The sequence below is a fragment of the Porites lutea genome, chromosome 9 (genome assembly GCF_958299795.1).
Source record: "Porites lutea chromosome 9, jaPorLute2.1, whole genome shotgun sequence".
Classification (NCBI taxonomy): domain Eukaryota; kingdom Metazoa; phylum Cnidaria; class Anthozoa; order Scleractinia; family Poritidae; genus Porites; species Porites lutea.
In genome coordinates, this window is record NC_133209.1 from 28,343,445 (window position 1) to 28,357,017 (window position 13,573).

At 40.6% G+C, this 13,573-nt stretch overlaps 2 protein-coding genes across 2 annotated transcripts; both read left to right on the forward strand.

Moving 5' to 3' along the window:
- Positions 1 to 2,106: 2,106 nt before the first annotated feature.
- On the forward strand, positions 2,107 to 3,582 carry LOC140949135 (uncharacterized). Its single transcript, XM_073398370.1, has one exon. The coding sequence runs from the start codon at positions 2,107 to 2,109 to the stop codon at positions 3,580 to 3,582; it is 1,476 nt and encodes a 491-aa protein (XP_073254471.1).
- A 2,854-nt stretch (positions 3,583 to 6,436) lies between these two features.
- LOC140947746 (uncharacterized) lies at positions 6,437 to 10,581 on the forward strand. The gene is made up of 2 exons (XM_073396923.1): positions 6,437 to 6,681; positions 8,741 to 10,581. The coding sequence occupies exon 2, from the start codon at positions 8,747 to 8,749 to the stop codon at positions 9,239 to 9,241; it is 495 nt and encodes a 164-aa protein (XP_073253024.1). The 5' UTR covers positions 6,437 to 6,681; positions 8,741 to 8,746; the 3' UTR covers positions 9,242 to 10,581.
- Positions 10,582 to 13,573: the final 2,992 nt, after the last annotated feature.

A 13,573-nucleotide genomic window follows, 5' to 3' on the forward strand; every position in this document is an offset into this window, starting at 1 on the left:
CACCCCCCCCCACCCCCGGACAGTGCTGGCTGTTACAGGCCAAAAACTTTGAAAAAGTCTTTTAAAGTGTTTGAACTTTGTTCGGGGGTGGGGGGGGGGGGGGGGGGAGGGGAAACAGGAGACAGTTGAAGGCTAAACTTTTTTCCTAAGCACTGTACTTTAGTGCTAAACCCTGTATTGAACAGTTTTCCTTGCACAACTGTCTCTTACTCTGATATCCCCACTTTGCCCAAAAATCTGCACAATAAATTGGCATAAATGGTTCTCTACGAGGATTTAGTGTTGTGTAATAAACATGAGGTGTCTAACCTGATTTTAAGGTATCCGTTCTGGTGACAATCGAAAAGGAAAAGGAGGTTTTCCCCTTTCTCCCACCCGTTCTCTAAAATAGGACGGTGTTACCTGCGCAGGAGGGTGCTCTTCCCAAATGCATCAGCTGTGCGAAATAATGAGGCCAACTGAAGGTTAACGAGGACAAACGAGAACATTCTCTGTCATGGACACGTGACCCATTGACGCAACTGAATGTCATTTTTTTGTTGAAAGGTCATTAGCTTGCTTTGAAACAAACATTCTAAGCCTTTGGAGAAATGTTAAGTAAGTATCAAATTAGTGCTAATTTGTTAATTCATAGTTAATTAGCTTATTTTGAATGGAGAGTGGAGAAAAACAATTATTGACTTAAGTAATCAGTGGCATAAACCTCTCGGGTTTATTTCAATTTTGGAGCGAAAGCAAACGATGCTGTTCTTGCATTCTTCAGATAACATAGAGGCCAGTTTTAAAACAAATGTACTAATTAGTCCCTAAAATCCGAAATGAAGGACAGCGAAAAAAAAAATACGATGCACGTAATGAGGAAGTATCCGTTATTGTTGCCTTCTTATTCAAATAATTTGTGCATAGTTTAAGTAATTAAAAAGAAATTACATTAATTAACCACTGAGGTCTTCATGTTTAATCCCCTTGTTTTGCTATAATCTCTCATTTCTCCATCGTTGCGTGCAAGCAAAGCTTGAGTGGCCGAACGTTATATTAGATGTCCAAGTTTTTTTTCTCAAAAATTTACCTAAAGGAAACGTACTGGAGGTGAGAATTCAAGTGAAATTACGTATTTTAGAATTTTGTGCGTTCTTAGCTTCGAGAAAAAATATTATGTATGGGAATAATTTATTTAACCGAAATTTTATTTATTTTTCAGTATCAATCTGTGGACGCTACCTCTGGCGAACATTTCTGGTCAGGTTCATATTTTACTACTCTGAGGGAATAATTTGCTTTGATCGATTTTTTCATAACAAATATTTCTTCCTTTATCTTGTGAAACGGTGATTGCATAATTCTTACGAAATAAATGGATCTTTTATCGTTGATGCTTCTTACACTGTCGATGGAAAACGTGAAATATTATCATCACATTCAAAAATAGAGGCTAATAGAGTCACCCGATGTTTCAGATTGTTCTCTTTAAAAAAGAGATTGCAAATCGTTACTGTGCGGTCTACCTTTGATTTATTCAGTTGGTCGTGATTTAATTGTTCCGTTGCTATTTTGAATCAGTTAACCGAAAACTAGAACTAAAGTACCATGTGCCAGGGGCGGATCCAGGATTTTTTTTAGGAGGGGGTGCACTCGTCTCTTGCTCTACTTCAACACCAATAAACCACATAGTTTTTTTTTTTGCAGAATACCAGTTGTATTAGAGAACCGCAGGTAATCTCGAAGGGGGGGGGGGTGCGCACCCCCTGCACCCTCCCCCTAGATCCGCCCCTGTGTGCGAGGGTCAAAAGGGACAATATTTGCTGACAGAGATACTTGGGGTAATGGCGTATCCTGCTATAATGGGCAGGACGAAAACTAAGGCCCACAGGGCTGAAGCGATGAAAAGACCCCATCGCTCGCTTACTACAAGGTCTTGATCTACAGCTGATGGGCTTTTGCTTTTGCGAACGTTTTGCGTTTTTAACACTCTTTTGGAGCCATATTTTGCCCAGAACCAACACAACTTTCTGCTCTTTCATCAGGGTGGATCATAACCAGCTTAAAACAGCTTGTGACTGAAAACTCCGCCAAGCCGAGCTTCCACGTAACTTCTCTCAACCAAAGATGTTTGTGGTACCCAGTATTGTTCAGCTTGTAGTGGCCATTACACTCGTGTTAGTTGGTGTGTGCGGAAATCTTGTCATACCGTTTATTTCCTATCGTACCAACCTAAGATGTCCTCACATCACTTTGCTGGCTGCACTCGACTTTACAGCTACGTTACTTGGACCCGGGGTCATGCTCGTGATTCTTGTTATAGACCCAACATGGCTGGTACATAACAAGGCACTCTGTCACAGCCTCAACTTTCTAAGTACCTGGCAGCTGATCACCAGCTTTTTGGTTCTTTTCGCTCTGGCTGTGTTTTACCAAACACTGAAGCATTATATTCGTCCTGCCGAGAAACGCCGTGCCAGTAGAAAACAAGTCGCATTTCTTGCTGTGAGTCTGTTAGTAGCATTGCTTATAGCAGTCATTCCTCTTCTAAATTGGAGTTCTCATCAAGGGCTCCCCTTTTTACATTCTTGTGCTCAAGCGAAAGACTCCCATCTGATCTCCAATTATTCGCTCTTTTTTCTCGTTTTCTCCTTTGTTGCCCTGTTGGTTACGATTATTCTCGGTTTCCGCGTCAGAAAATATCATCGATTGTACCCACTTCACATCTTCTGGGAAAGGCATCAACTCGAGACGAAAATCAACGACCCAGAATTGACAACTACAGCTTCATCAAACACGTCATGGTCTCGATCGCGGAGAAAGTCAATTCATTCAAGAATTCAGTCCAGAATCCATTCAAGACGTTCAAGTGTCCGATCACGATCGGGAACGATTTTGTCACACAACACCACTGAGAGTCCTATAGCGTCAAGGAAGAATTCTACTCAGCAGCTAAGGCCGTTTGACAACAGTCTGTTGGAAATTATCCTCCGCAACGTCCGACTAGATCGCAATGCTTCGGAGGACGCAAACGTAAAAGACACTTCACCCACCTCTGTTGATAATTCATCTAGAAAAGACTCCCAGTCGAGTTCGCCATCTATCCAGTTGTCAATTGCAACCTCTTATCGGGATCCATTTGTCATCTCCTCAAGGATCCAACCCAAAGTGCAGGCCCTCTTTTATCCAAGGAAAGTTTTCCATAGTCCCCGATTCCTGCCTCTGTTCACTGCCCTCCAACAGCGTCTGAGCCTCTCACGGCTGCTGACACTGAGGTGCTGCTTGACCATGTTTTGCTGGTTGCCTCTTTATGTCTCAGCCACGATGCAACTGTTTTCAGCAAACTATCCTCACCAATTACACGCTGTCATGCAGTGGCTGATTTTTATCCAATCTTCCACCTTCTCGCTCCTGCCTGTCTTTGACAAAAGCTACAGGCGGGCTCTGAAGCGATCGATAAGATGTGTTTTCAAGGCATGCGTAGTGCGTGGAAATAACTTCGACCTTTCCAAGTCACTCGACGGACTTGGGCTGAAGGTTGAGCGAGAGGGGACAGAGCAAGTACAACTTAAAAATGTTGTATTAAGTAAGGTTTCTGATTAAGTTTCAAAATTTAAACACTGTACTGTTTTTTCACGGTCAAGCCTTTTAATCTTCTTTACTGCATTATAGTTTTGATACCATGAAGGCAGCGTGGCCGAGTGGTCAGCGCGTCGGACTCCCAATCCGGCGGTCCCGCTGGTTCGAGTCTCAGCGCTCTGACCACTTGCTGGATTTGTTCCTGGTCGTCCCGAGTTCAAATTCTCGGCCACGCTTGTAAATAGCCACCTGGTTGCCTCCCGCCAGTTGGTTTTTTAATCCTGTTATGTTTTATTTGAATTATTTGTTTCTAAGTATTTGAGTGCAGTGCCAGTAAACTAGCTGCATGGATAAGCTAAGTGCACTTTCCACTGTAAAGAAGCCTTTAAACTTTAACTCGCTATAGTACTATGTTTACTACTTCAGTGTATTTCTTAGACTGCAAAAGAGCCCGTATTTGTACAAAGGTCAAGAACGCTCGAGCAGGCCAGACAAAAGACCGGGAGCAACTGAGTGAAAGCGGAGAATGAGACTTCGATGAGAGACCTGAAAAATACGCTCGTTCATTTCGCGCGAGAATCTCACGCCGACGCCTCCCTTGAAAAACCGATCTTGAGAAAAAAAAACTTTTTTGCAGTCTAGTGTATTTTGAACCTCCGAATTGAAACATAGGGATTTCATTTCTGAAAATGTCAATGGTTGAGCTTATGGTCCAGCCTTCCGCTTCTCCCTGCTGAGCTGAAGATCTTGACAATTTACGACGGAAATATATAATTTTCTTGACACAGGATGTTTGTCCAAAGAAATGACTTTAATTACCTACAGTGGAACCTCTGTTCAAGGGGCCGCCTCGGCACCAAGGCAAGTGTGCCTTGAATAAAGGTGTCTCTTGAATGAAGCTTGGGCTGGCATTTGTTAGTAATTTTAAAATCAACAGATGAAACATTTTATTCTACCTCGGAATCTGCTACAGTCATTGTCTCAAGCAGCTAGATAATGCATAACAATTAAAAATTATGATTAACTCATCTCTGCGATGTTGTGTGTTGAATTCCCACAAGTGCAGTACATCGATTTAAGTGAAATAGTGAATGTTATGAAGGCTGTCGCCATTGTGAGTAGTTTACACTTAAAACTATCAATGATCGTTGTGGTCAGTCACTTTTTTAGTGCTAAGGTGTCCCCTGAATGGAGATGAAACCCACGATTAAGTGTCCCTTTCCCCTGAATAAAGGTGTCCCTTCAATAGAGGTAACAAATACAAAGATTATGTGGACATTTTTCAAAGACCAAATTTCGTGTCCCCTGAAATGGAGGTGTCCCAGGAGAGGTTCTACTGTATTTAACCCCTTGTATGTTTAATTAATTAATTACACCCAGGAAAAGTAATTATCTTGTTTGTGCAAGGAAATAAAGATGTAAGCGAACAACGATTCTGTAGTTTAAAAAACGTTAATGTAAAGCAAATTGTATTATCTACCTTAGGCTTTACAAAACGTTTTACCGACTCTTTTGACTTTGTCTACGAATGTGCGGTAAATCACATTTCGATTAGTTCCAATTTCTCTTAGGACCTTTCTCCTCCAGGTAAGGAATAACTTTTTCAAGCAATTTTGAAAAGGATTATTTATCTTTAACCACCGTAATCACGAAAATTGCAGTCTCTTTTCGGTCCATAAATAGTGCACGTTCGATACATTAAAATTCTAACATGACTCCGAGGCTTTCAGGTCATTTTTCTATATTTGGTTTGGTTTTTTCTGTGCTCAAGTCTCTTCTGAGAATTGCAAGACAATGAAGTCGTGAAAAATTTGCAAATTGAGCCTAAAGCCTTGGAGTCATGTTAGAATTTTAATATATAGTTCCACTTTCAAAATGAAGCCAAGGGCACAGCCTTTCTTGTGAAAATGAGTTTTATTTGCATGAGAATGAAAAATCATTTCCATATCAAAGGCTGAGCACTTTTAAGTGCTCACCTTATACATAGGCCCGATGGGCCCGGGGGAACTCGGAAATGGCCTATTACTTGAGTTGATTTGCAGTCACAGGGCCCACGCAGGGGTAGGACCAAGGGAGCCTTGCCCTCCCCCCCACTCTTTGTGCGAAATAATAATAATTTAAAATTATTCCTAAAGTTTTTCACTAAATAAAGGTTTTGATACTTGTTTGAGAATCTGGTTTACATTATCGTTCACAACAGGGAATAACAGCGTACATTAATGAATGTGTAGCTGAAAAGATGCGAGCGCTGCGTTTGTTAACTATTACTACTGCTATTTTTCTTGGGTAGTTTTTGCGTGACAAAGGCATAGAGATTTATGTGACTATTAAAGTTTTTGCGACGTGTACTCTATGGAACCCTGCGCTGCATAAAGATTGGACATGCCATACATTTTACATTTCCGCTGATGAAAGTCGCGAAGAAGCCCAAACAAGTTCGTGTAAACGTAACGGGCGTAAACGAAGCCACTTCCTTTTGGCCTGCGGACTGCATTTTGGAGATAATTAAAAAAGGGATTTAGAGTGTAACGTTTTCGCAACGTTTACGGAAAACAACAAAGGTCAATTTGTACCACGTGACTAAATTTTCCTTTTACTTGTGGTTTACTGTTAACTATGACACTTACTATCTCTTGACTGAATCGAAGTAGGATGTATGGTGTTAAATTTAGAAAAAAATGTAAGCAGGGCTTTATTTCCCTGGGGACAAAACAAACTGTCTGAAAATTTTAATGCTTGGAAATTTAGGATGGGGAGGGGGGGGGGGGGGGGGTTAATATTTGGTCCAGGGATTTTTTCTCTGAGTTGGCGGCTTCACGTAAAAGCTCAAATTCCGAGCTTGGTATACCTGTGTTACTGAATTGAAATCACTTATGCCACGGCGGCCATATTGAACAGCGCAATTTCTAATATCAACAGTTTCGTGAACAGTTCGAGGTTAGATTTATCGCTAATTTTCTTACAATTTTCGTCTTTCAACCGCATAAACCGCTGAAAAATTCGCTGTTCCTTATTACATGTGTCGGAAGTAAACGAGAGCTGGACAAGACAATTTCCCGCACCTAAAGACGTAACACGTGGGAATATTCATCTGATCTGCCGGCAGTGATACGACAGTCAGCGGTAGGTATTTTTGGTCACATTCATTCCACAGCGTAGAATACAGGTCACTCATCTGAGCTATAGACAACTAAACAAGACCAGAAGTGTCTCCTAGCCGTAGTCCCTATCCAAAATGTTGTGTTTGATCGCGGGGAAACTATTTTGTTACCAATCAATAAAACAGTGACTTACTGTGATCGTCGTGACTTGTAAAAGAATAATATTATAAAAGAAACCTCTCCTACAGTCAGGCAGTCAGTTGTTCAACGAAAAATCATACGCTCGATCAATTTTAAGATGCAAAATGCTTGAGAGTTACTCCAGGGCCTTAGCAAGCCTTTAGAAACTAGGGGTAACTTTTAGGTAGCTCATGAAAGGCATAGGGTTTTGAGTCCGGAGGACCTATTGGACTGGTCTCTGTATCTTAAAACCAGAAACTGTTTCACCTAGCTGCAGAGACATGATTGTTTTCAACTTTTAATGCATGCATGTTTTGACTTTTTGGGACAAAAAACTGGGGGGGGGGGGGAGGGGGCATGGGCTCCCCCAGCCCCTCCCCTTGCCACATCCCTGAGAGTTATGCCCAGTTATGTCTCTCGAGACATAAATTAATGCATGTTCTCAATGAGGATGCCCACTTTGATTTGTATTAAAGGGGTTGGGAAGCCTCCACTACATCCTAGACACCAAAGTCCATTTGATGATATAAACCTGATAGTCACAAATTTGTAGCCTGAAAAGTGTGTGCAAGGGAATCCGGACTCCAGGATCAAGGAGATTTTTTCCTTCGGAATCCAGAATCCGTGAAATATTTGCTTGCGGAACCAAGGACTGTGGAACCACAAACAATTGGAATGGGGAAACAAAGAATCCGGAATCCAGAGTGTGGAGTCCAGAATCCAAGACTGTTTTGGATTCCCTTATATGGGCAAGGTGGTTTGCCAACCTTAGCAGTAGTGGAGGAGAGTGGTTAACAAGGCAAAGATAAAAGATGAAAACAAGGGCACCTTTAGAATGTAGTTTTTGTTGAGAGTCCCTGACCGTGCTCAACATTATTTTATATTTTAATTTAAGTTCGCAAATTGTGACTGTGAATAAATTGGACACTTCTTCTAGCCAGGTAGATCAGAATGACCAGAAATTATGTTATTTGAATGTTGTGCATGTCAAGAGAAAGCAAGCAAGAACAGCTACAACAAATTAATTAAAGGCTTCATAACTATTGCACTATCATTGCACTAGATTGTGTAGCTGGGACACTGGTACGCTCAAACTATACCCTATTCTGCAACAGAAAGCTCTAAATTATCCCAAACTAAACATGAAAGCATGGGAAATTTCTATGAATGAAAAAACCCCGATTTCACACCCCTATCCCTTACAGGTGGCCCCTATTTTCAAAAGTGGCACACATGCATTATAGCTTATCATAGAGAAGATTTAAGAAAAGATCATGTTTTATGTATAATACCAACAGTATAATTTAATTCTGGGCAATATTGCATTAACAGTGATAGTTTAACAAGGGAGAGATGAGTGTGAAAGTGACACAGAGGAAGTGACTTTTGCTTGATTATGTTTGGTGCTTACAGTGTCATTGTTATATCTTTGTCCCAATAAACAGTCCTTAACAAAGCCTGGTTTGGGACTCAAATTTTGTTATATGGGTGTAAAAACTGAGGGGCCGTTTTTCTGTCTCCACATTTACCTCATTTTCAAGGAAGAAAGCTACTTGTCTCACTTTCATGTTAAAGCCATGTGAACTTCGTCCTTGTTCCAAAATCATATGATATATCACTCATTTTGTTAGTCTCCCTTGTAGCCGTTTTTTGAATGTCATGCAACATTCCCCCAAAACAGAACATTGCGTGACATCGAAAAAATGGCTGCGAGGGAGACTATCATTTTGTTTGTTGCTGCAAAATCTAATACATGTATATCACACATGTGCTCTGTTGCCTGAAATTATTTCACTGTTTTTTGCACACAAGTAATTGGCATTATTGGAATCTCAACTACATTTATTTAGTGGGCAGTGTAGTAATGTAAGTAATTTTTTAGTTTTGTTTGTCTTCATCAGATTAAGATGCAGTCCAAGAGTATAGCAGTTGCTGAGATTTCTAAAGGATTTCTGTCTTGCCAAGCCATAGAAGACATTCCATCTGGATCATTCATTACAGATCTCTGGGGCCCTGTTTTTAATTCTCCAACTGCTCATACTGTCCACATTGACAAGGAAAAGCACGTAGAGCCACGAGGGCCAATGATACGTTTTAACCATTCATGTCAGCCCAACAGCAAGTTTGTCTACAAAAAGCGCCAAGCAACCTTTCCAGATCTAAACAGTAATGATGAAGTGTTCTGGTATGTCGTGGCTACGCGGGACATAAAAAAGGGTGAGAATATTACTTATGATTACAATACAACTGAGTATATCATGGCTGAAGTGTTCCAGTGTATGTGTGGCGCAGATACTTGTTTGGGTGAGATTAAAGGTTACAAGTATTTATCACCAGAACAACAAGGGCAAAGGAAAAATGATGTATCACCGGTCATTAGGAATTTTAGCAATAAATGTTAATTAAACCTAGCAAACTAAGATGTTGTCTTTACTTGAACTGAATTACAGTTAATGTTTACTACAAGGTTAATATTTTTAAATATTTAAAGACCGCGTGTGCTAATACTATGAAAATCACTAGAGTGGTAAATTTGCTGTTTCTCCACAGGTAGCCCAAGCTCAAAAAACGGTTTTCTCTCTGTATAAAGGTTTACCTTTATATAGAGAAAAAACCGTTTACAAAATCCATGAAATGGCCATAAATCGGCCCATGGATCACACAGGAGAGACGTAGCACACTTTTTAAGTTAGGTAAGCTGTTTTTTATTGAAATCCTTTCATTTTCGTAGGTTACAGAAATGATAGTTTTTTTTCCCATACAAATCCTTATATTTTGAATGTTACGCAACAATGCCGATGCTCGCCGATGCTCCTATTTCGAGCTTGGGCTACCTGTGGTTTCTTTGAAGGCAAGGCTTTTGAATCATTGCCGAGTTGCCTAAACTAAGATGAAAAAATTGCCGCATGATCAGAATGGCATTGACACTTATTAGAAGCAACAAATCATCTCAAATTATGGAATCACTATTCACGTTAATTTAACTTGCGAGTAAATCAAAATTTGGTGGAGGCTCAAGTTTGGATGAAAATGTTGGCAAGTACAAAGGTGCTTACTAACCACCTGCCACTGCATTAAGAAAAACTCTGAAATTGTTGAAAAAACTTTTATGTTCATATATATATTTTTTAAATCATGACAATCCATGTGAGAGTCTTGGGGTGCTTACCTTAGCCAAACATCCCCAAAATTTTGGATATAACCTTAATAATAAGGTAATTTTTCTGGAATTCTTACCAAAAGTTGAGAACTGTGTTTTGAAGTGTTCCTTTCATTGTGAATAGAGCTTCCTTTTGTCTCCTTGAGTGTGGAGTAAAAGAGAACGCTCTGTCTGAATGGCATCAAACCTTTTGAAGTCAACACAGCCCAAACATCTGGACTTGTCAATCTTGTTTTTTCTTGTCAAACTGGTCTGAGTAAGAGCTTCTGTTTATTGATTATTTTGTAAGCCCTAAAAAACTCTATGCTTAGTTTTTATACTAATCAATTAATTATCTACCTTAGCATGAAGAAATACTTTTTATTAAAAAAAAACTGTATAAAAACTTAATATTGTGTGTAATTGTATTTTTGAGGTCATCCACTATATTAGCTTTTGCTGTTTGGATTATCCCGACTTGCTCCTTTTCTTATGACCACAATATTATTTTATTCTTTACTTATGTAAATGTATTTATATTTCTCTCTTTTCTTTTTCAATCTGTCACATGTAAATGGAGCTGAGTGAAATAAATCTTGTCTTGTCTTGTCTTAACCCATTCGCTCCTGGAGATTTTGCCGAAAAACGCGTTTTGAAGCTAGTCCAGTGGTTTTCTGGTCACTGTGGTGCTATAAAGAGCTAAAACTTACCCCAAACCGGTTTACAGGTCGTACACTTCATGGCCTTCTGATCCAGATGCAAAATATCAGCTTGCGAAGTTCGGGCATGCGCAGAAAGCAAAATTTCGACAGTTTTTGGGCTTAAAAGTGACACAGCAGTCTTGACTTTTACTTTTCGCTTTCTCTCCTCCCCTCTTTTTTCGCTTTTCTTGCCTCATTTTTTTTTTCTCTTGCTGGGCATTTAGTAGGCTTCATTTTGGTGGGAATAGTTTTTAGGAAAGCTTTTAGGATCTTAGAATTAGGTGAAAGGAAAGGTAGGTGGGCAATGGAACAAGATTTTCATGGAGATTTTCAGGTCAATGTTACATGGTTTTTTGCCTCTTTCTCCGGTGTCCTTGACTGAATTGTGCTCATTCTGGTATGGTTTGAAAGATCTCTTCACTCTGCACAAGTTAGTGGAAAAAGTTGTCCTTGACCGTTAAAACTAATGACGTCACAAAGGGTAGAAAGGACGTGGATCCGCACGGGCGGTTACGGGCGGTTCAGGGGCGAATGGGTTAATAAACCAACGGTTATAACTGACCCCGCTGTACCAAATTGCTGGTTATTCTGTCTGTGTTCAAAATTGTATCCTAGCAACATGCAGCACATGCTCAACAAAGATCTCACTCCATTCATACTCGATCTTTTCTTGAGTATGCCAAAATTGAGCAAGTGAAAGAAAAGCTCTGCTAGCAGGGTGAGTTTTTGGCAGTTGCCATTTCAAATTTCCATTGGCAGATTTGCTGATAATTTTGATAGTATTTCATGTTACACCGTGTGCAAACACTAAAGGTGGAAAGGTGTCTGCTCTTTGCAGCAGGCTACATGTATATGTAGACCTACTTAGGAAGTGCCCCTACCCCGCAGTGCCTACTGCCCACACAATGATAAGAATACCTGGCTTGTGTCTGGGAGAACCCCCCTGGGAGCTCACAATTTTTGAATCCTGTTAGGTAACACCCATACTCAATTCCACGAAGAGTCACAGCCTCATGTCTACTAGAGATCCATCATTAGTCTTATTGAAGTGGTGTGTGTGTAGGGAAGTTGAAATAAGCTTTGCAATTTTCGAATATCCTTATGTTAAAGGTGACAACCCCCCCCTCTCCCATTAATACAGCAAGGAAGTAATCTATTCAGGGGATGTCGTGTCGGCACGCGAAAGAAGACACGGAAGTGAGGGGCGTGGCTTTGCCGCTCACTAGCAGCTTTTTTCTTGGCTCGCTTTGCTTGCCACTGAAAATAAGGGGGCATGCTCTTAGGCTGTCCCATGAACAACAGATTGAAAATCAAAAATTGCCTCGCAGAGGGCGTCTGTCAGCCAAATAAATGACCCAACTCTGGAAGGGATTCGGGCAAAGAATTAAAGCTCTCGGGACGGAACAAGTATTGGGGAAACTAGAATTTTTGTCTATGTCTACATGATTGGCTATAGCGATATGAAAAGCTATCCAATATGGAATGAATATATGTGCACCCAGAGCCAAAGAATGACACAGAAGCTGGCCTGGTCTGGGAGACGCCAAGTGAAAAAGGGGGCAAAAAAAAAAAAAAAATGAAAGCGAAGGAGGCAGAGAAAGAGAGAGGAGAGTTCTCTCCAGTCTCTCTCGTTTCTCCTTGCCTTCTTTACCTCGCGCCGGTCCCTACTATCTGAAGGCCTAGAGCAGGTTAGGGCGAGAAAACAGCCGACATTTCGGGACGCCACCACGGATTTCCCGCGAAATGATGTCTGACAAACGAGTGCAGAAATTCCATTTTGATGACGCGACAGTACCAAGGGGTAGTGCTTCTGATTGGCTGAAAATCTTCTTCAACCAATCGGAAGCACTACCCAGATCTGGGTAGTGACGCGTCATTAGTATGGAATTTCTGTGCTCGTTTTTCAGACGTCATTTCGCGGGGAAACCAGTTGTGGGTGGCCTTGCGAAATGTCGCTTGTTTTATCAAAACCGGGCGGAAATCACCTTTCTTGTGTGTGAGCAAACACCCTATCCTATATGGTTTTGTACAGTGTAGACTTAGGGCGCTTTTCATTTGTCAGAACTGGCCGGCCGGACCATTGCCCGACTGAGTCAGTTTGAAAATGAAATAGGCTTTTTCCAAGAGTTTTTGCTGGAAAACCATCTCCTCCGTGCATACTGTTTAGGATTTGACTGATCTGGCTGGAAAGTTTTGATTAAGAGCGAAGTTGTCAATGCGACAGGAATGGTCTGGTCGGTCAGTTCTGACAAATGGAAAGCGCCCTTAGCCTCAGACTTTGCCCTTTGCGCTCTCAAAATAGTTTGCGATCGGTTTTACATTTTCATAGCCCGTTTACAGCCGCCCCATCCCCTCTAGGAAAAATTCGCTTTCCCAATTTTTTTTCCTCACAGTCTCAATCAGAGTCCTTACTATAAAGGTTTTAGGGTTTAAGACACTTAAACATGTTAAAATCGTCTTGTTAAAACCGCCGGTTTTATTTTCAACGGCAAAAGATTTTCAGTAGAGGCTGAAAGCAGGTGAGAAAAATAGCCAAAATAACAGGAAGCGAAATGTCGAGAGCATCTGGCACTGCGATAAAAACGGAATCGAAAATTCAATTTGTTTTTTTGGAAGATCATAGTCAGGTTCGTATCGCAGTTTAGGGATTATAATAGGTGTGAGATATATCGTATTACTCAGATATTAGTAGAATATAAGTTTTACGGTTTGATCAAGAGCTCGTTAGCGTAGTGACGGGGTTATTGAGTGAAAACAAGGATTAAAGATTAAACTTTACACAAAGTGCTACTTCCGATAAAAGTACGTTTTTATCGTTATTAATTGACAGAGGCCTCATATTTGACACTTAAAAAGTCAGTTTTACATGTAAATCTGAAACAATCAACATTGGT